The 22,996-nt window shown below is 38.3% G+C and overlaps 1 protein-coding gene across 2 annotated transcripts in view; it reads right to left on the bottom strand.

Annotated features, from left to right (window-relative positions):
• AMMECR1 (AMMECR nuclear protein 1) overlaps positions 1–22,996 on the bottom strand; it is a 97,359-nt gene that overhangs the window by 29,953 nt on the left and 44,410 nt on the right. The window contains exon 3 of one of the 2 annotated variants that reach the window (XM_063170546.1): positions 9,005–9,115. The exons of the other annotated variant lie outside the window; for it this stretch is intronic. Coding sequence (XP_063026616.1) covers positions 9,005–9,115 — 111 coding nt within the window. The remainder of the gene's footprint in view (positions 1–9,004; positions 9,116–22,996) is intronic. 2 annotated transcript variants of the gene reach the window in all.

The following is a 22,996-nucleotide window of genomic DNA, read 5'->3' as shown; positions in this document are numbered from 1 at the left end:
GACAAACCTGGAGTGCTTCTGTTCCTAATATATTTTAAAATTAATGTTAGAAAAGAAAAACCTAGTTATTTTCAGGTAAATATATATACCTCTACAATGAACTGGAGATGAAATGGAGTAAAACTCCAGTCACTTGTAAACTCTGAAGTTCAAGAAGTCTTTCAAGACTTCCCTGTGTGTTGTTTCTCCCTCCCCACTCTGTGGTTACTTGCTCACAAATACACATGATATAAGCTGAAATAGTGCAGTCATTGGGCCTCTAAGACTTTAGGACTACCTCAGAAATGTGCTTAACTTCAGATGTCTTCAGACATTCTTCAGCATTTATATGGCTGCCTGTAGACTTCCAAGCAGTGGAAAGGCTATTTCTTCTTCCAAGAGCTTTTCCTCCATCTTAACTGCACAGCTCTTGTAAACGACATAACTTCTTTCTTCCTGGTGTCAACAGGAACAAATTTTAGAAACAGGTATCTGTCAGTACTATTTAAAAGTTCCAGAAAACACTGCTACAGTTTACAAGAGCATTTTAACTCTCATTACTCTGGTCTATGGAAAATGGTAAAAAACAATTTCAAAAGCTTCAACACCTTTGTGTCAAAGTGAACAGGGATAACAAGGGCTTTTGGAGCCCAGTTCCCCACACCCAGTTTGTGTTATTTCTTCTTTATAGTCTTAAAAGGAAGCATCAGAAAACACCTAAATGGAGGAGGTGCTGACAGACTGAAGACTTTAATAGAGACTCCTTTCCCACAGTGCCTCCCACACAAAGCTGCAGAGTTTAAAGATTTTAACAGCTTGTAAGCATGAGACAATTCTTTTTCCTGTGACCTTGCCTAATCTCTGCTAACTGGTATTGAAACACCAGATTTCAGTAAAAAACAGTTCCTTGAGCCCAAGTATACTTCTACTGGGCAAGCTATGTAATATACCACAGCTGCACTTCAATTCCCAGAGTCCTACTTGAGATGTCTCATATTTATTTCATATAAGCACTGGCCAGTCTGTGCAGTGGGATGTTTCACTACCCTCACAAGAAAGTTGTGGAAAACATCCCTTGCTCTATATTAAAAATTAACAACTGCTAAGCTGAGAACAGACAGAGAAAAACTCATCCACAAGCAGGTAACTTCTCTGCCAACTTTTTCCATTCTGTCCTGTTTCCAAATAGACAAATCCTTTCTTTACAATGTTAGGGCTCTGAGACACACTCCACCTATGCCTCTGCCTGCTGTGAGCACAGTCCTGTCTTGTGTTCTGCACAACTGGCCCACAGCTCAGCACACCTCTGCAGCACTTCACAAATCAGTAAGTCACCAAGTCTCAAAGCAAATGTTGTTATAAAAGACTTTTAGGCAATGTTTTGATTATCTTCCCCTTAAGACTATCTTATAAAGAGATTAAAAAGCTAACTAAAACCCATGAAAGTACCAACAACTACCCGTACTAGTAAAGGAAAAGTAAGTCATGGCACTACAGAGCTTTCTTAGGAAAGCCAGGGCGGCCAGTTCCCCTACATCCACCCTCCCTCCCAAACACTTCTGTCAACTAATATCCAAAGACAAATAAATATCTGACTTAGAACCAAACTAGTGTTTCAACTCAACAAGAACTCTGTCTTTGAACTTACAGGGCATGCATCATTTTATTCACATAATTGGAGACTGTGGGAAGAACATGAAATGCAAGATCATCATGGCAAAGACTGGAGTCACAAATGAGATGGCTCCTCCCTGAAACCCATCTGGAAAGTCTGAGTAACTGCTGGGTAGCACCAGTTCAATCAAATTCCAGCAACATCTGATTTATTCCAAATACCACAAGTTACATTAACTAATGAAAGTTATCTTGCTTGAGCATGTCTTTTTCTAAGCATGAATTTTATAAAAGTACATTTTGAAACTCCCCATTTTTAATGCATGTCTTTTAAATAAGAAGATGAAATAAGTATTTCAAATACAGCCATTTCCTTAGTTACACCAAATTCTACTGCTGAGACCTCAAACTTATGACAGTAAGTTTGTCTCAGTAAAACCCCCTCTAAACTCCATTGAGCCATTTTATTTAGATATAGCAATTTTCTAGTAATTTTTAATTATAAACTTTTCATATACCTTTCATAAACAGTCAATTCCAAGAGTAAGTTCACTCTATAAAACATAGTAATGCATTCTCCTGTGCCAAAGCATTCATATTCTGTAATTCAGTTTTCCCAGCAAAACAGTAAAATGGTTATCAATATTTGATAACCCTGGTTCTATTGAAAAAGCTTTGGGAGAGCATCATTATGCTCTCCTCCTTTCATAAAGATAATAATCTAAGGACTGTCCTTCCATTTGTGGCATTTTCCTTTGCTTTCTTTCAAGCAGTGTTGCTAAGGAAACAGACTCATCTACCATTAGGTCCAAGGGTCTAGCAAGGTTTTTCTCAGGAATAATAAAGTAACAATTATAAAACCAGTGTTTTTAGTTTTGTTTTGCTTGTTTGTTTCTAATAAATAAAAAAATTAAGGCAGAATGATTACATTCTCAACACATGCAATATGCAAAAACCATGTATTCCCTAGGGCATGCTCCTCTCTTCTAAACAAGATTTTCCTTCCTAACAAAATAAGGAGAAGCATTTAACCCATCATTAAAACAAAAATTTGGGGTTTTTTTTCCACTTAAAGAGGCAGTATGGTATTCAGTTTTGCCCTTTGAGAGAAGGCAGCAAACAGCTCTGTTAAACAACAGATCCCTGCAGTAACAACCTGGCACTGTGTGCACAAAATCATTACAGACCTATTTACTGAACTGACTCACACAGAGTAACTAAGTCTGGCTCAATAAATTCAGATTTATATACTTCATCTGGACTTTCTGTTATTGTGGGTTTACATCACAAACCATTTTACTAATAAACATATATTCCACTAGAACAAATCTCAGGATTTATCCAAATTAAAGTGCTTGTTTTTTGTAAAGTCAGTGTCTACAGGCAGACTCAAAGCAACTAGCTTTTACTGGCTTGGATAAAATTTAGAAACATGAAAGGCTCCAAGTTTCAGCAAAATCTCATCTATATACAGATGACATGCCAGGCAAATCCATGAGCCAGTATGAAAATTACAAAATATCTATATGTTAAAATAATTTTACCACAATTTCAACAGAGATAATCAGTAAAACTTCAAGATCACAGTGCTAATACCTCAATTTTATATTTTAACAAAAGCATTTTTGAAAACAAAAAGGAGTTCTAACATACAACATTATTAATACCTCTGGAGGGCAACACCATCATAAATTACACATATCTATATACATCTTCTAGTTTGTAATGTGAAGTTCAATGCTGAACTGCCTTAATATTCTTCAGCCCAGTTCTGACTCAGAACACAAATATGCTATATACTATATGCTATATATGAATATACATGTGTATGTAATAAATGTGTTCAATATTTATGTATTTCCAAATGGCTTTCCAACACAGCTTTGGCTCGGACATCTCTTTCTTTTCCTAAGGAGTTCCAGTGATATGAAATTGCAACAAAGTGATGAGAATAAACCCCTCCCTCTGCTGCTGCCTGGCAGGTGAGCAGAACCTGCCTTATACTGGGCACTGGATGATGCCCATGTCACAGCAGCAGTGTCAACCACAAACCTGGAGGGCCCAAATTAGCAGAACAGCAGTCCTGCAACCTCTTCAGCATTCCTGAACTCTCCTTAGGCCAGGGAGCCCCCATCCTGGGTCTGAGGGAAAAGCACTCAGTACACCCTCTTAAGTGTCAGTTTGGCACCCCACTTCCTACCTCCCCAGGAATGCAGGATGCTCTGAAATCACTCCTACAGAACCTTGTACTGCAGTAAGGGAATGAGATGGTGTAACTGAGAGATGCTTATACTGGAGATGTTTAGCCTGGAGAAGAAGAGGCTCAGGGGAGACCTTACTGCTCTCCACCTGCAATAGACTGGCTATTAGGAAGCATTTTTTCACCAAAAGGGTTGTCAGCATGTAGGGCATTTTTGTTCTTAAAACTTAGTGGATTTTATAGGTGGAACCCCCATTAAAAATTTTACCCTTCATGACTGCAACTTGCTGTTGAGTGGGAGGTGGGAGTTACTCATTCCAGAGGGTTATTGCCACTGGCTTCTCACATGCTCTGTGGTACACAGTGGTTGTCTGTTCACTCAACTGGACACAGAACCATGTCAGCACATATGGCCCTAAGTACCTCTTCTCACTTGGAGATCTGTGCCCTCTACCTCAGTAAGGCAACCCTGAGAACTCAGAGACCAGCAGGCACCTGCTTTTCACAGGCACATACAAATGGAAAGGAAGCTCTCTGACTTTAAACACAATATTTAACACAGAAGAACAGCATAACCCTGGTGAGTGCAGGCTGTCATGAACCTACACTCTCTGCAGAGTTTAATTACAAGTGTGATAATGTAAGCTTCATCTCACAATTATCAGGCACTTTTCCACTGATGGCCAGCAGACAGTGTATTAATAGAATTTTAAAAAGCCAACTTTCAGCAGTGGTATACTGTAAATCAAAGCCAAAAGTAAGACAGCCTGCAAAGTATTATCAGTGGGCAACACAGAAGCAACAATATGCTCTGAAATATTACATGAGATGTTATTTCCACAAATTATTTCAACCTATGACTTCTGTAAACAATGAAGGCCACAACAACTGTCAAAAACACGTAATTCCCCCAACTCTGCAGTTCAAAAAATTGCAGTCAGATGAATGAGTATGTTTTGCCCTGGATCAATGGTAATGACTACCTACACCCACGGCAACACTGCTTGGCAGTAAAGGTTTTGGGAAGTTAGCATTGCCCTGTGGGACTGATTACAGGGTTAGAGTAGTAAACTCAACTAAATACATGAAGGAAGTTGTCCTGTCTGTACAAAAACTTGTCACTAGTCTTTAGCAAGTACAGCCAGCATCAATCTTAATGTGATCAGTTTTTAAATATTTTTCAATTTCACCCCTTAAATTAGCTTGTTGTATTGCTATTTTAGAGCTGGATGGTAATATCTGGAATAGGAAGAAAGGACTAGTGTTTTTGACAAAGAGCAAGCAATATTGCAGCAACAAGGACGGACTCTTGACATTGTTGACAAGGACAGCAGTAGCCAAATCCTCATATGGAATGTACACCCAAATTCAGTTATGAGAAAGTTGGGTTGTAGGTTTCATTTCCTTCCATCTTGTGCTTCTCATCCCCAGCTTCTCTTTGTTTTCTTTTGTTGATCAGCCACATCTAAGCTGAGTGTCAGCAGTCCTATTTCCCTCACTTAGAGTGGTAAGTAGAACACACAACAAAAAAACTGATTACATCAGACAGTCAGTAGAGACAGGTCTATGCTAGTTAAAGGAAGGAGGGTTAAACCCAGTTTTCAGCCATCAGGTTATTACACTTAAGCCTTGGAGTCCTCCAATGTCTCTTTACTTTCTTCTGGGACAGCAGACTCTGTCATGTAACATCTCCCTTCACCTGCCTGTTCTCTACTACCTCCCTCCCCAGATACACATTCTAGCCTTGACGGGCTAAAACAACACAGAGCTAGAAATTTATGCACCTATACTTTTACATCCAGTAGGCATAAAATATTACATCGAATTCTATGAAATAGATTAAAAACTAAAACTAAAATAAAGAACTGAAACCATTTTGTTCAATATCTCAAGTTTGTAAAATCAGGAGATTAAATCTTTAGTGCTAAAACCTAAGTCTTACTGCTGTACAGAATACATGAAAAAGTAATTTATCAACCTGTTATGAAATTCTGTGGTAACCTGCTTCCAAGTTCAGAGTATTTTCTTGAAGGAGCTGTAAAACATAAGGTATTTTTCATAATCTGGATTGGTTTATTTTTATGAATTCAGGTGGGATAGTCAATTTAACACATTCAGTCTAAAGGACTATTTAAGCCATGGTAAAATTTCTTCATTCTAAAATGTAATATTCAACTGTAGAACATTTGGACATGGTTTACCTCCTAGTAAAATAAAATACAAATCACCAAATCTGAACCTCTCTCTCCATAAAGTTCTCTAGAAGATTTTAATAATACACATCCTTTCCCCTGTGTTTCGCTGATATAACTGCAGAGAAAACTGAATTTAACATGTAGACTTTATAAGGAATGCAGTAATAGTTTTTTTAACTATGGGTATTCTCCTCCCTCCTCAGAACTTAGGCAGATGCATCCAATTAACGATGAATCATTCCACATAAATTTCCTGTTTGGAACATACTGGCAATATCAGCACAACAACCTACAGAGCTCAAAATGGTCACAGATCACCACCATTTCTGGTTCCAGACCCAAAAAAGTGAAGGGTGGGGGTGTCCCAAGAAACAAATTGTTCACTCCAGATTCTAGATGAACTATCATTATGCTGCTTCAAAGGAACTACACTCCTGTATCAGACAGAGATGTGTATGCTACACATTGGATAGGATATACAGCCAGAGATCACTAGAAATAATGAAATTTATTTACTGTGACCCTAAGGATTATTCAGCATATTTGCAATAAAATTATGTGTGAAGGCAATTGTGGATATTTTGATTGCTAAGCACCAGAGCATTCAAAAACAGCTCTTCTTTTGTGCCATTTTACTGACTAAAAGCTGGGCCACAATTACACAGAAGGTACTGAAAAGAGTAAAAATTAATTAATTAGACAAACAACCTGGTTCTGTTTATCCACAATGTATCTTCAAAATAACTGAAGGAAAGTGCCTCCCTTTTGAAAAGTGTCAAAGGAAAATAAAGTCAGCAGTCATCTGACTGCATTGTCAACTGAAAGTTTTGGTCAAATTCCACTTTCTGTAGTAAAGCCCATTCTCATTCTACCTACTTTGTTGATTAATTTCTGCCTTTCCTGAATAAGTTTTTCCCTTTCAGGAATTGCCGTGTCTTCTGCAGCAGCCTATTGCCCAGATAGTGCTGGAGCAAGGTACAATGTCCTAGTTTCTAATCCTTCCTAGGGAGACCCATTGAGCTCCAAACTCTCAAAGCCCATGGACATTTCAATGGTGCTTCTTTTATTCCTCAAATGCTCTCCTCTGGAAGCCCCACAGTTGAAAAGACTGACCACAAGAAGGATACTAATCACAGGTAACCCTCTCTTTCTTTTTTTACATAATGACTGATAGAAGGGAACACCTTTTTTGTACATTCTCATATGAACTCTACATTTCAGTGATCATATTTGAAGTTTGGTTGTTATTCAAAAAATAAAGCAACCTGGAAACATTTTAGGTACCATAAGCGCAAAAAAGATTTACCATAAAAGGTAACAAAATCCAATATGCACTAAATGTTATAGTTTATTTTAAAGCAACTTATGTTCTTCTGAAGATTTTTTTTTTAATAGGTTTGTATGTAGTTCCATTTTCCTCATCTTGAAAATTATTGATCTGTCCTCTAAATAGCCTAGTATAAATTTCCACAGCATGTGGCCATCCTGTAAATACTGCACTGAAATTATTTCAGTTCCCTTTAATTTTCACCACTTCTCATGTATTTTGACTTCAGCTTTCACAGAATGCAGTCAGGAATCATATAACCAGTTTTAAAGGTAGGTAAGTGTACAGCCCTGTCTGATTTGTGAGAATGGAAAAATCTATGAGGAACAAAAACTATTTTCTTGAGCTATCACCTTATTCCTAGCCTCAGGGGGAAATATTCTGTACAAGCTCATTGCTCTTGATCAGGCACTGTAAAGCATACACATAAATGAAACACTCCCCAGTAAAGGGGGAAAGTTGGTTTTCATTCAGTTTGGCTCACTAATGGTTAAGATTTTAGGCTTTTTAACCCTCCACATAGAAATTGCTTTGAATTTATTAAAAGGTTCTTCTCACCGACCATTTTGAATGCTGAGGTTTTAAAGGACACAAGCAGAAACATTCCAGAGTGCATAATAAATAAAATGAACACAATAAAGGTAACCAGGATCTTTCAGAAGTTTGTCAGGGCTCCAGGAGATGAGCAGTTATCTCCTTCAAGCTCAGCAGAGAAGCATGAAATGAACTTCAGGTTGCAACTAACTAGGGAGACATGTAAGAAAGAACATCTCCCATTCTAATATTATTTAATGCCAGAATGGACAAGGCATTTTAACAGCAAAGAGGAAGATCCTGTAATGGACAAAAGCCTCAAATCTAAAGTGATCTGGAAGCACTAATTATTTTAAGTTATGACAATTTTAGAGGTCTACACATGCCAGAACGCAGCTTCTATTTTAAAGCACAATAAAGTCTATTGTAGCTGAAAGGAACACAATTCCATTGATTCTTTAGAGAATAAACTTAAGAAAACTCTTAGAAAAACAAGTAGAAAGCTTGCTACTAGCTCTAGTGATAAACTTATTAGTTTTCACTCTATGCAAAGGAAATGGAACAATATTAAGGTGAATGAATTTAGGTGTAGATCAAAACATGAAGATTATGCTGCCAGGGAGTGAAGGATTATCATCACTTACCTCCCTCATCCAGAAGCTTCCCACTCAGGGGCTGGGATGTATCTGAAGAGTAACATGTAATGGAAATTTGTAGCATTAAATTAACTGCAGCTGATTGGAAGCACCTGATGGAGAAGAGGTGAGAATACCTGCTGTTTTAGAAGTGTGAATAGGATAATCCCCAAATCTGACTTTCTGGTCTTCTGGCCTGACATTAACTACTAAGGTTAAAATTTGTCTCAACACTGGAAAAATACTGTAATAATCAGTTATAACAAGTTACTGGAGAGTAGTTTACAAACCAATAAAATGAGAATAGGCTCAACTTATGGTTTTTAACTGCAAGCATGGCCTCGTGACACCAGCAGTCAAATATCCACACATTACTCTCAGCATCAAAAGGAGACACAGGTTTTCACTGACCCGTACAGTGACACAGCCAAAAAACCCAAAACAAACCAAAGCACACCTATCATCTCCTCAACAGACTAGTTAAATATTTAAGTCAAGGCTGCAGAAAACAAATTCTTACCTAGTAAGTGTGTACTCCCTGAGTCCTGAATGCAGGTTCATGGCAGAAAAAGTACCTATGCATCCTCGCAATCGCTTATCTCGACCGATCTTCCACGTTACAAACAGTGGGCTGTGGTAGGGAGGAAAAGAGACATGTGATCACAGGAGCAGTTTGACAGCTGGTGTGAAATTTCAGAACAGTGCCCTTCCATTTCAGACAACAGGGGGCAAATCTTGAAAATTACTGTATCTGAACAGGACACAACAGTGAGAAATGTCCTTTGTCATTCTTTTGACTGTTCTAGAAACATTGTTCGTGTGATATAATAGAAAATAAGACTACTGGAATAGTTTAGGGACAGAATGAAACTGCCTGGCAACAGATCCAATATGCTCAGTGTACCTTTCCCATTAACCTCCTCCTATGAATGGGAAAAGCCTCACCTTAGAGATCTGTATACAAGAAACCCTTTATGGAAGAGAAAAATACCCCTGCCACACTAGCCATCCATGCTCCTGAACACAAATACTTTGGTCCTAATACTGCTGGCTAGAAATAGAAATCTTTAGAAGACAACAAAATTTAGGAACACCCTCTAAACTTAAAGAACGACCAGAGGAAAGGATATTTTCTCCATGAATCCCAAGTTAGCATTTAAAAATATCAGAAATGACCAGAAGTAGAGCAAAATCTAAGCTGAACACATGACCATGATAGTTACAAAGAAATACTAATAACAAACCAATTCATCCACTAAATTAATCAGAAAGAGGAGAACCATACAGTATTGGGGACCAAACCCTTCCTTGCAGTTCTAGAGAACTGCATTATTCAAAACACAAGCAAGAGAAAACTGCACTAATAATTTCTCAAGAGAGAGCACATGGCATCTGGATACCAACCCTCACAAAGATTTCTAATACTGAGATGAACAGAGATTTTTCAAGAAGAAAAGCATGTAAAATTTACTCTTTTTCTAGAAAGGTGACAAATCAAAGTGCATTACATAGAGAAGAGTGCACTGTATTATATGAGATCAGTCCCTGCAGCACTGCACAGTGCAGCAGGGATGGGTGTAACTCCCCTGGGGTCCATACACAGGGATGGGTGCACTTTGGGACTCTCAAGGAACAGCCCATATCCCTTTTCTCCTTCCACATCATCTCCTTTATCTGGTGTGGCACAAGATACTAGTTCTGTGATGGCAGAAAAGGATATGCTCAGTCTGCAGCACTAACACAGCAGCACCCAGTCCTCTCCTAACTTGTTAAAACCTGTTATCACCTGCTGGTACAGCAACTTCCTCCTCACTTGACTGAGCTGGACAAGTTCCCTTCTTTCAATGACAATGAATAAAAGAGGAAGCTGAAGTCATAGTTTTCTTTTGGATTTCCTTTTATTTCTTTTTTACTGCCACCCCCTCCCTTTTTAAAAAAGTTGTTTAGTAAGTACTGAAAAGCATAAAGCCAAAAGAGTCCATTACCAAACATTTAATAAAATGTGGGTTATTGCACTATTTTCCATTCAGATCAACAACTGGCATTTCACTACATTTTAAAGAAAGGTATCCCAGCCACCCTTAATGGTACCAACAAAATTATTAAATTGTAATGGCACTGAAAACAGCCTCTCCCCTTGAACAGAAATAAACATGAGTAAGACTCAAAATGGACTTTAGGATTATTCTCTTGACCTTTATCTTTGGATTATGAGATTTATTAGCTGTAATACACTTAGTGGAGGGCTGTAATTCAAGGAAACATATACATATTTACTTTCCTGTCAAAACTGAATTTCTTCTAAGGTGTCTCATTACTGCTACTTTAAAAGGACAAGAGAAGACCAGAGAACTTCACTGTTGGTGAAACAGCACTGAAACATTTGCATACACTTTGAAGGTCCTTGTCAATGAGTACAAGACAAATTGTAAAAGTTATATACGCATATTTTATGTACATTTTATTTTTACTGGTAGTAGGAGTATAAACATACTGTTCCAACTGAGTTGGGTAAATCAAGCACCACTGGTAGCCATTATTACCATACAACACAAAGTCTGACTAAAGATGTTTTTCCAACCTTTCAACTTCTGTACTGCTCCCCAGGAGCCACTAAAGGTATGAAGATGTCTACACAGGAAATCTAAGCCTACTGAACAGAATTACCCAATTACCACCACAGATGTCTTCAAAGTGTAATATGGACCACAGGTTCAGAACAGTCAGTGACCCAAGAGGATTCTAACACTTAAAATTCAAGAAATAAGGCTGAAAGAGATCTTCAGGGCTCCTGCTATTGTAAGGAATAATTATATAATTCTGTTCACAAATGATCCACGTTCTACTGTCAGCAGTAGAAGTAATGGAGACAAAATCCCCAAAATGAAAAATCTGAAGCTTGCCTCAAAACTTTGCTGAAGTTCAGAACCTCTGAAAACATTCCAATTTCCTGCCAAAATGTTTTCCCAGCCAGCTTGTACCTATCTATTCTTGTGCCAACATTGTCCTTTAGTTTAAATAGTTCTTTCCCTTCCTAGTTATTATTCCCCAAAGTATTTATAGAAATAATTCACATGCCTCTTCAGACTTCACTTTGCTGAGCTGAGTGGGATGTGCTCATTCAGTTTCCTCTCAAAGAGAACCTTTCCAATCTGACCATTACATCTCTTCTCTACACTTTTTTCCAGTTTAAATTTGCCCTCTTGAACATCCATGTTTGGAACTGCAGACAGAATTACAGAGGAAGGTCTTGCACTTGAATTGATGCTTCCATCTCTGAACGAGGAACACTGACTGCTATTAACTCTTACAGCCTAATACAAAATCTTCAGAGAGCATTTCTAGTCTTACACTAAACAAAGACCATAGAAAACCTGCTCATAGCAGCTAGACAAGCTATGGGAAAAAATAGTATTTTTCTTACTAGTGATGTTATTTAGCTTTTTATTGGCATCCTTGGCTTCAGCTGCCAGCATATCTTCCTCAAGGCTGCAATTCTTTTGTTGTGTTCTAAAGCCAATAACCCACAAAGAAACTTGCTATCTGACATAACTGCAAATTTAATGCTGGAGCCCCAAACTCTAGAGACATTGATGTCAAAAGCAGCTAAGTAAATCTGTTCATTTTCAACTTGAAAAAAAATTTCATCTGTTACCTGTTTTTCTTAAAATAAAAACAAGAGTTTTTTGAGCAACACATTGTTAGATCTAAAAATCTTTAGTAAGAAGCAGCAAAGGTTGCAGATGCTTAGATTTCTTGTTCTCCAAGGACGTACAGCAAGGATATGCATAGCATCCTGGAAATCAGTTTTCTTTTTGCCTAAAAAAACTTTGAAGCCACATATCCCACAGGAATCAAAGAGCATACTGGGTGGAGTGCTCTCACCTTTCTGTCTGGTTCCCTCTTGATGTAGTCAGAAAGCTGCAGATGTTGTTGTTTGTTAGTTTAAAGAAAAAAACATTCACAAAACCAGACTTTGCACTTCCCTGGGAAGTGCTCTAATAACCAGCCTTAAGCAGTTCTCTTACTCAGTTAAGGATTAAGCATAAAAACAAAACAGCTCCAAGCTTGGGAGTGAGCTATCTTGAACTACCAGACTCGGAAATTTATTTGTTCAGCTTCTTGCTGTGGTGCCAGGAACCTCTAACATGCTGCTGACAGTGTTAAAAGGAGCTCTGCAGAACGCCACCAAGTATCAGTGGCTGAAAGATGGTGGAAGGTGTTTCAAACCATAAGGGAACAGAAGAAGAGAACAAATCCAGACTCTCTGAAGCCACTGTAAACATGACAATCAATCTGCTTTCATAAGGATCTACATTTTGATTTTTTTGTTTGAGAGCCAGACACTGAAAAAGTATTTGTATCCAAAACTATTTACAGGTGCCACAGCAAATTCACAAGCAATCTCAAGGCTATAAACTCATAATCCAGACATTGCATGACTTGCTATTGATCAAAAAGACTTGCCTAGCTCTAATCTAACTAGCAGGAACTGTTTCAGATATTTGTTATAGAGGTTGCCAGGCACTACCCCATGAAAACCAGCTGATCATGTAGATTGTGTTTTCCTTCCAGGGGCAATATTGAATTAAAGAGACCACTGCAACACAGTTGAGTTTAAACTGATATTACTTCCTTATATACAACTCGTTATAAAAAGGGCATGTTATGAAAAGGGGCATACATACATAGTCTGTCTCCTTGCCAGATTCTAAAACACATCCAACACCCTGAACAGTGACCTTAAAGGCAAGCCAGAAAATGTGTGGCTGAAGCCCAGGTGCTTGGGTCACCCAATCAGTGCTGCCCATGTCAGACTCCAGCTACTATTATACCCCTCTCATTAATGAAAAAAACTAGGACAGCCCCATACTTCACCCGAGCATTAATCTGTTACAACTCCTGGAGAACTGGAACAATCTTTATGGAGGCCACAATGTATCTGAACGCAAGCATCAGAGCAGTATCTGATACATCATGCTTAAAAAGTGTGCTTAGGGCATTGGTGATGCTTCACAGCCAAAATCGCCTAAACCAATTACTCACCTGTTGCTATATGTTACTGAAAATATTTAGACTGAAAGCAGAAGTCTGCGAGCTATTTTAGCAGTCAGCTACCACGGTTAAGAGTCATCATGCCAGTAACTTACACTGACATCATGCAGAATGCACTGTTAAAAATATCTTCTTTCAATACAAAGCAGCACTAGATACAAGCCGCCCCTTATTTACCAAAAAAGTGAAGGGATCCTTTAAGTTCGGGTGTGGGAGAGAAAGCAAGAACCATGAATAAACTGGTCTTGTCCTGGCACCACCAGTATAAAAAGTTTCTCTTCCTTGTTGTGGAGATGGAGAAAAAGAAAGGAGGGGAAGGTGAGAAGAACAGGGGAAAGAAAGGGTAACAAATAAAGAAATTTCTTTACTTTCATAAAAGATGAGTGAGAAATGTTTGTTTCATTTGAAGACTTCCAAGTAATAAAAAACTTGGAGGACTTTGAAGTGAAAAGGATTTTACTTGATGAACTGCGAGGTAAAACGATATTTAGACAGACACTTTAATTACAGTTCTTTAACCACTACCTCTTATAACCACAGAAGGTAAGACAGCCTCCACAGCCCTCATGTCACTTGACACCCAGAGCTGCAGGATCTGACACTTGGAAAAGCTGCACACTCATCCCTTTGTAAGAGCAGAGTGCTTCCACTTCAGCTCTGAGGATCTCCAAGCTCTCATACTCCCAGGAGGCACTTGGAACAAGCAAAGTGCACTGCCAGCATTTTCCTTTTTGTTTCACACAAGTGAATGAGCTACTGCTCCCCAGCTCCAGAAATTTTAGAATTTATATTGTTTCACATGAAGCTTACTCTGTCTTATTTGTGATCATGCTACACCTCCTAATAACACCAAACCTTCACATAATACTGTTTCCAACTAGAAGCATCTGGAGGAAAAGGAATTCCAGTCTGTCACTGGGACAGCCTGCTGTGACTCCTCCTGTAGAGGTGCAGTGCCAGCCCTGTCTGGAGGCACAGAGAGCAGCCTCCCTCCTGTATCTGATGCACCCAACTGCAGCACTCTCCAGGCTGGGACATTTCCAGATGTCACAATTCCATGAATTAACTCTCATTACTCCATATCAGAGAATACAGCTCAGGAGTGAAGGAGGCAGCACCTCCCACAACAGTTTATCAAGGGCACCTGCACACCTCTGAGGCATGCTGGGAGTACCTGGTTTGTGATGAAAGGGGAAACTTGGTGGATAAAACCACAGAGCTGGTCAACAACCACAAAAACATCTGCTGTCTTTCTCAAACAGTCATCATCATACAAGCACACAAAGTGGGGCAAGGACATTTTACATACAAGCACACAAAGCAAGGGCATTTTAGCTCACCAGATATATTCCAGAAAAAGTCTGCTAAGACACAAGAAAGTCAACACAGGAGTTCATGAATCTCCAAAGGAGAATAAGAACAGCAACAGCCTTCCATCCACATTTATAAAGACAGAATTTGGAAAATGTAGACAATTAATACATATAGCTTTCTAGAAGCTGAGAGAAGCAACAAAAGGAAGGCAGTAGCTTCTCACAGGAGCCCAAAGCTCCTTCCTCAAAGGAAAAAGGTTCAAGTGCATAAAGACTGACAATCACAGCAACACATCTACTAGGAAAAATTGGAGAAGACAGACAGAAAAACAGCAAAGCACAAGAAGAGGCACAACTAAGACAATCAATTTGCAATGCATGAATAAAAATTAGTATAAAGGGAAAACTGCCACTCTCCTCACAAAATCATTTGTGAGAAGAAAGAGTAAAACAAGGAAATTGTTTGCCAGCTACTCAGAAACTTAAGGGAACATCTGGCAACAGAGGTTGCTGAGAAACCCACACAGTAAGATATTCAATTAAAGAAAGTCCTAATGGTAAGAAATATGAATGTTGGGATTGACTACCTTGGAGGATGTACAGCTGCCATCACCAGTGTATCCTCAAAGGCCTCCAAAAACTGGCCACTGTCAGGAAAGCTGTAAATATATTTGATTCCATCCTTTAACAAGAGAAAAGATCAAATGGCCTCCTGATGTTCACTGCAGACTCCTTTTCTAATTTTGTATGATGCAAGGTAAGAGAACAAAGGGACAACTCACACATGAAACTGTGTGTAAAACTGTGGGAGAGAACTGTCATTACAAATCCCATAGTCAAAAAAAAAAAGTGAAAAACCCACATTCATATGTATGTTCTGTATGTTTCCTTTTATGTAGCACTATTGCAGAACTGAGTAGAGAAAGAGAGATATGTAATATTAACCATATTCTAAGGATCAGAAAAAATAATTTATTGCTTCAAGGAACAGAAGACTGAATAGCTTTCTTGAGGTTCAAGGTGCTCTTCAACTTTTTCTGAATCCAGAACAGAAACCAGTTTCTTCATCTCAAGTCCAAAAAACATTCTGAAGTGAAAATTTAGAGAAGTCCATATATTACATTTTTCCTGTTCTGAAAGTCAAATTTTCCTGTTCTGAAAGGCTCTAAAGAGCCTTTTGGGCTAACTGCAAACAAAAGTTGGGCTTTTTTCACTACACTGATACTTAACACATATTTTGACACAAGCTGTTAACAGCACAATTTGCTTGACTAGTTTTACACAATCAAAAAAAGAATTAGCTACTGAGTAAAGTCTCAAACCCATTCCCCTGCCTGTGTCAAATCACATATATGTAAAAAACCTCAACTTTCTAGGACAGCAAATTTTTTTCCAGCCTGGAGCACAACAATAATGGATTTCCCTAAACAGAAGGAAATTTATTCCATGATAACATTTTTCTTCCATGTGGGAAATATGCTGGGCTTCTTAAAAACAGTCTGCATTGCACTACTCCTTAACACACTGAGTCAATGAAGAAGGTTCATTTCTGCCAATGCCTGGTGACACAAAGACAATCACAACCTGCTGGCTTCAGAAGCCACAATTGCAATTTTCAAATTTAAAATACTATACAATTACTGAAAAGGTTATTAATTACTTCTGAGGGGACAGCATATTCTTTCAGTCATTCTCAGGACTAAATGAGCAACTCTTCCAACTACTGTATTCCAGAAATCAACACTTAGAGGCTGATTTCCTTAGGCATGTAAACCACTTAGTATATTTGGTGATTTTCCTGAAATGATCGTGTGCCCTGAGAGATCAGCCTCAAACCTGAGCTGCTAGGTGTGAATTTGTAAGTTCTGCTTATCTAAGCAGCTAATCTTAAGGAAGGTCAGAAAGCAGCTACTATTTTAAGAATATCTAGTTTAAACAAGAGTATAATCAGGGTTAAAAATAAAAGGACTGCTGCCTCATAGGTCATTTTCTAAAGTGAACCTACAACACCTTAATTAAGGTCACATTAAAAATGGACAAAAAGGACATAAATTCACAAATACAGCTAGAATCTGTGTCTGCTCCTTCAGCTGCAGCATCAGAGCTGCTATTCTTGTACTCTCTATTACACGAGCTCAGGCAACAGGGGCAGCATGCCAGGTAAGAGAGGGTACAAGCAACAATTTAGAGGGGGATCACAAGAAATTTTAGGTATGCTCAGACTAAATGCTCAGTCAGACATGACCAACAAAACAAATGAAAAAGTCTATTTTGTACCTTCTCCCTTTAACTCTCAGAAGACAACCCCTCAAGTTCATGATACAAATTAAGTTTCTATGACATATGTTCCTAAGTTTGCTGTTCACTTTGCTAAAATGCATATTTACATGTAACAAAACCCAAAGTGCCTCAGAAATCACACACATTGGTTATGCATAGCTTATCAAGCACTGCTAAAAGATGTTTGAATATCCACAGTTCCTCAGACTGCACTTTCAAGAAACAACCTTCAGAATCATGACATTCTCCACAGTGATATCTCTCAGGGCAGTACAGTCACTTAAGGTCTGCAGTCCTACAGGCCACAGCACATCCAGAAATTCCTCAGGATGGCACCTGCCTTACAGGTGAATGAATTACTCATTTCATTGCTCAGAGTTACCGAATCTTTGGGCCCATATAACTTGTTTTAAGGTAGGACACTTGAATTGTCCTCTAAAATGGAATGTGCATCTTCCCTTAATTCCCAACATCACAACTTCAAATGGGTATAACCTGTGTTTGTACAAGGGACTGATGTGTCACACAGCTGAGTATGCACACACTAACCAAGATGAAACACCAGCTCATCAGCTCAGACTGCTTCAAATTACAACACTTAATGTTCCAACCACAGCTCTTTTCTACCACAAACTCCAAGATCATCAAGCTGTTTTATACCTCCATCAGCAGGTATCAGGTTTATACATCTGGAAAGATGCTAACCCATTAACTGAAGTAATCTAGAATTGAGTAGCTTCAGAGCATCAAAGCCTAGGGCTGTATTTTAGTCACTAAAGCCATTTGTATCCCCAAGAAATTAAGATCAAGTTAAAATAAGTATCCAACAGAGATCCTCTGCAGTTAGGCCAGAAGCTATACATATAGATATGGCTATGTTTTTCAACTTAGAAGAGATTTTTAAACTAAAAAATAAATAAATCAAGCCTTAGGAATATTTCTAACCCATACAGCTGTGAAGAAAGCTTTCCAAGTATGACCCAAGTATTAGCCAATGCAGTATCACAAGGTTATTCCAGCTCCTTGGCTGCTGATCTTAGCAGCATTCATGTTAGCACAGCCTGTATGTTTACTATTTCTTGTCAGAATCATCCATGCAACAGGGAAACTATTAGTCATTTCAAATTGAAAATATTCTTTGCAATGATGAAGAACAGTGGCATGAAGCCGGCACCCACACAAAACAGGGAGAGGAGGACATGATTAGAGAGCAGATAGGAGGAATCAAAGAGCAAGGAAGAATAAAATGGAAAATTCAGTGCTGCTCAAAAGACTACAGAAGTGAAGGAGCTGTGGTGAAAGAGAAGAGTTTTTCACTTTCCTCTAAATGTGATGAAGAACATGTCTCTTAATTTTAAATAACAAGCTAACAATGTAGACTAGAGCTACCAGAATGGGACACAGGGTTACAGCCCCTTTACACCACAGCACTGTGATGCCAAGGCTCCTCACCAGGGCATTTTCACAGCACTGCCTGTGATCATGCACACCATGATCCCTTGCTCTGCCATATTTACCTCTGACTAGCCAGGTTTAGCCTTCGATCTTGTAAACTTCTGCTAATCCTATCCAAGTCCTGACCAGCAGGATAAACACACAAACCTGCTCCTCAAACCAACCAACCATCCCTATGTCAACACCAAAAAATTAAAAGACAGTAATTAATCAGCTTTGCTTTTTAAAAAGGCTTATTGTTCCATAAATATTCCTTTCATTAAAGGTGCCTACAAGTCTCTCAGCACAGGTCTGGAGCAATGCAGCTTGAAGACAGACATCCCTTGACTATTTCCAGGGGAGCATGTTTATCTGAGCAGCACAGTGCCATATGTGGGAGAGCAGATAGAATGGCCTAGATGATTCTGGCTCTTATTAAGCACTAGATCAGGAACTGCTGAACTGTACACTGTTTTGTAACAAAGCCATTAACATGTAACACTCCTCTGATGAACATTATCATCCTCACACAATTTGAGATGTGACAAGGTGTTACAGAATAAATGTGTACTCCTGCTTCCATCATACTCTAAACTCATTACACTTCAAAACTCATTCTTCTGCTCATTGTGCTTTATTTCTGTATTCCATGAGTTTTTAGGCTTTCTTTCCCTACCCCCACTCCCTTAATTTCCTCTTTCATTTCTGACCTCCCTCTATCTTTTTCATACTTAAATCTCCCTTTGCCACCACTTTTTAAAAATGGTGTGGGGGTGAAGAAATCATGTAATACTCAAGTTATTGCACTCCACATGCCCATTACTAGTCAGGGAGAAAGTCCTCAACCCTCACTAATAAGTCTCTATTTGCTCCATAAATTCTGGAACCTTCATTTTGATTAAAACTTCAGGAGCATTCAGCACGTTCCCCCAAAAAAATCAGCAAAAGGTTAAGACAAAGTGGACTTTGAATTCTGAAATGCAGACTTTCAGGTTCTTTGGAACTTCTCTTACCAAAGTAATGCCTAATCTCTCCAGACAGTACACATGCTTATTAAACACATCCTGGGAAAGGACTGTAACTCCAGATAAAATTCTGCTCTACTGTCAAAAGTACCCAAGAACAAGTGCCACCACATTCCAGGTTATTAAGGCACCATAATTTGCAATATTTAATAAAATGATGCAACAATATATGTACACATTATAGAATTCTTCACATTTATGCTCTGACCTACTTAAGCAATTCTTTTTCCTCAATTGCACAATTATGAACCAGAGCAGAAAAATCAGACTTTATGAAGTTAATAAATCAATTCAGTGTAATTACAAATTATTAAAATGATTACTTCAAAATCTGCAGTCACCTAATTATGACTTTCTTTGGGACATTTTAAAATGTTCTGAAGAAATATACTTTTGTTTCCTTGATACCTTTATGAGCAGTCATCCATTGTACTCCTTTTAATCAAATCAAACTAACTTCACATTATACACAAACTCCTGGTTTGTTAAGAAAAACTGTTCATAAAACAAAGCTGGTATTTCCACCTCTCTCATTCCTCAGACAACATGACATTATTTTATGTTCCCAGTAAGTAGCTCTTAATAGAAACACCAGGAAAACACTTATCAAGAAACTCTGGCTGCATTTGAAGTTTTTCAAGGTAGATAGGTTCCAGCCAAAGTCACCTCCCCACCCAAGTTTCAAAGAAAGTGGGCAACTTCAAACCACAAGCAGCTCTTATATCTGAAGATGAGCTCAAACACATGTTCCCATTAACAAAGTGACATGTCTTCAACTTATCAAGGACTGGCACTACTTATCCAAAGCAACACTATGGAGTCGCCTCTCCAGGAGGACCAAACAGTCCTGAATTTGAGACTGTCATGTCAAAGAAAAGCATTTTAAAGGGCAGAACAGTCAGCCTAGTAACATAACTGGATGCTTTGCAAGTCAAAGTTGAAGCAATTTCAGGACCATCAAAGATCTCAGGTATAGTGTGGGATCACTCTAGGTACAGACTGGAACTGAGACAAAATATTTCCACTGGAAGTATTTTCCTCTCCATAGTAACTTTTTCACAATTAATGCTTTGAAAGGATTCAGCAGAAAACTTTTCTAAAATTCCATGAATGTATCCAAGCCCACATGTTTTAAGAACACCACATGAAACAAGTTTTAGAAAGCTGTGCAAGATCCCCAAAATTTCTACCCCATAAAAGACTGCTAAAGAAATCTGGTAAGAATAGCTCCAGCTCCTATATTTGTATTTCCTTAGAAGTCACTAGCAAGGATGCAGCAAACATTAGTTTTGAGGCACTGGTATGTTTCCCCTTCTTTCACTAGCAGAGTGATGCAGGCATAAAATTAGTTTTGAAATCTGACAGAGAAAAAGCATTCTCCAAGCACTAAAAGTCTGGAAGCTCTGTGCCACAGCATTATTTCCATTCTTTTAAGAGAGAAAACAATTCCATGCTCACAAGGAGCTGCTGCATATTTGCTACAAGCCAGGAGCCAGCAAATATTGTTTTGCATAGAGTTCAGACAGCACCTTAACAAATTACTCCTACCTTCAGAGTCTACACAGACTACCTTAAAACAGAGTCTGTTCTCACTGCCAGTGAAGATAATGAATTTTTCACTCTGATTAGACTTGCCAGTTTTACCCAAATTGCCAGGGTCCACTGGATTTTCACAAACTGTGTTGTAGTTCTGCTGAAATATTACTTGAAGGAGTTACTCAAGCCATTAATGGAAAATCAGGAGTTACAGTTAATAAAAGGTCACACAAAATTTTATTAGAGGTATATCTGGGCTTCTCCTGCTACAGACTAATCATGAGTTATGTTTTAATGAATTTCAGCTAACTGTGAGACACACTCTTCATTCAAAATATTAGATCAGTGAGTGGAAGAAGGCAATGCAATGTATGCAATTTCTTTTGGAAAATAATCTTCTTAATTAAGTTCAGACACTTTTTACAAACAAGACACTAGGTATAGTCATAAAGGCATCCATTTGGACCTTTAAAATGCTTTCTGTTAGTTGCCAAATGCATGATGCATGCTGAGACAGAAGCACCTAAGGGCACAACATAAACAGATGAACAAACAATTTATGCCAATAACTTAGAATTTGCCAAGCCTGTGAGAAATTAACACACAGGAGTTTTCTGCTTAAGTGGAATTTGGTTCAAAAGATTGAGAAATATTTAAAGAAACCTAAGGAAAAAATTAAAACTACAGGATTTTTTATAGCAATAATATATTACAAAACTTATATGCCAAGGTGTCAACTGACAGGAGAGACTGCAGTTCAGCCAAACTTTCAAAATTATTCCTTTAAAACAATTGCTCCTTCTCATTTTAAATTACGTATTTTAAAGTCCACTGCATGACAGTAGCTTGCAGGAGACGTGAAACACAAGGAAGCAAACAAGAAGATACCTTAGCATTTACCTTCAGGTTTTTAGAATTTATTTTCCAAATCTTTAACTTTGAAAATTTAGTAAACATTCAATAATTTTGGAAGTGGTATCAAGAAGCTCACAATAATGCAAGAGGAGCAAAAAAACAAGCCTCAGAAGAATCTGAATTTGCCCTCTAATTCAGACTTCACTAACCCAACAGCTGGAATAAATTAATTACTATTGAATCAATGCATTCTAGACTGCACTGTTTGTATAGAACTTAGCCATGTAATTTAAGCAATGAGGTGACACTTTTAAGATAGTCTAAATACAGGGCTGGAATTAGAGCCAAATGGAATTTATATTTTTGATAGAGATGTAACAAAAGACAGCACTTTTAAGACGGACAAAGATGATTCAAAATCACAGAGCTCTCCCTGGTTTAAAAATCTATGGAAACTGGGTGCTTTTAAGGAAGACAGCACAGGTATAGAACACAGGATATCATGCTTTCAGATGTACTGGATGATGTCTCATTGTCTTCCCACCCCTTAAATCACTAATGACTGCATCAAGGGTTGAGTAACAGTAAAGTCCAGAGCTGTTGCTTAAATAAATACAGACTCACTGTAACCTCCCATCCCCAGCCAGCCATGAACTCTCTTGCTCTGCAATGAACACGTGTGATAGGAGAACTGATTTGGTTAAAAATATCTCTCTCATTTTTCCAGTTTAGCCTAGACCATGTGTGTTTCTCTCCTCTGTTTCACTGTGTGGGGGCATGCACAGGGATGTTCAGCTCAAAAAGAGGAGAGGCAAAAGGGGCAGTAAAAAAGGGCAATGAGATCACATTTGCATCTCACAAGAAGAAACACATGCAATACAGCTTAAACAACAGGAAACAGCAGTAAGATTATTAAAGAGAGGTAATTACTTTCATGAGGACAGACTATACTGCTGGAAAAAGCAGAGGAGCTTTCAGACATTGCTTTAGCAGATTATGCAACACACAAGGCAG

The sequence above is a fragment of the Melospiza melodia genome, chromosome 16, assembly GCF_035770615.1.
Source record: "Melospiza melodia melodia isolate bMelMel2 chromosome 16, bMelMel2.pri, whole genome shotgun sequence".
Lineage (NCBI taxonomy): Eukaryota > Metazoa > Chordata > Aves > Passeriformes > Passerellidae > Melospiza > Melospiza melodia.
The sequence above is the reverse complement of the archived record's forward strand: the minus strand, read 5'-3'. Positions and strand labels throughout refer to the sequence as shown.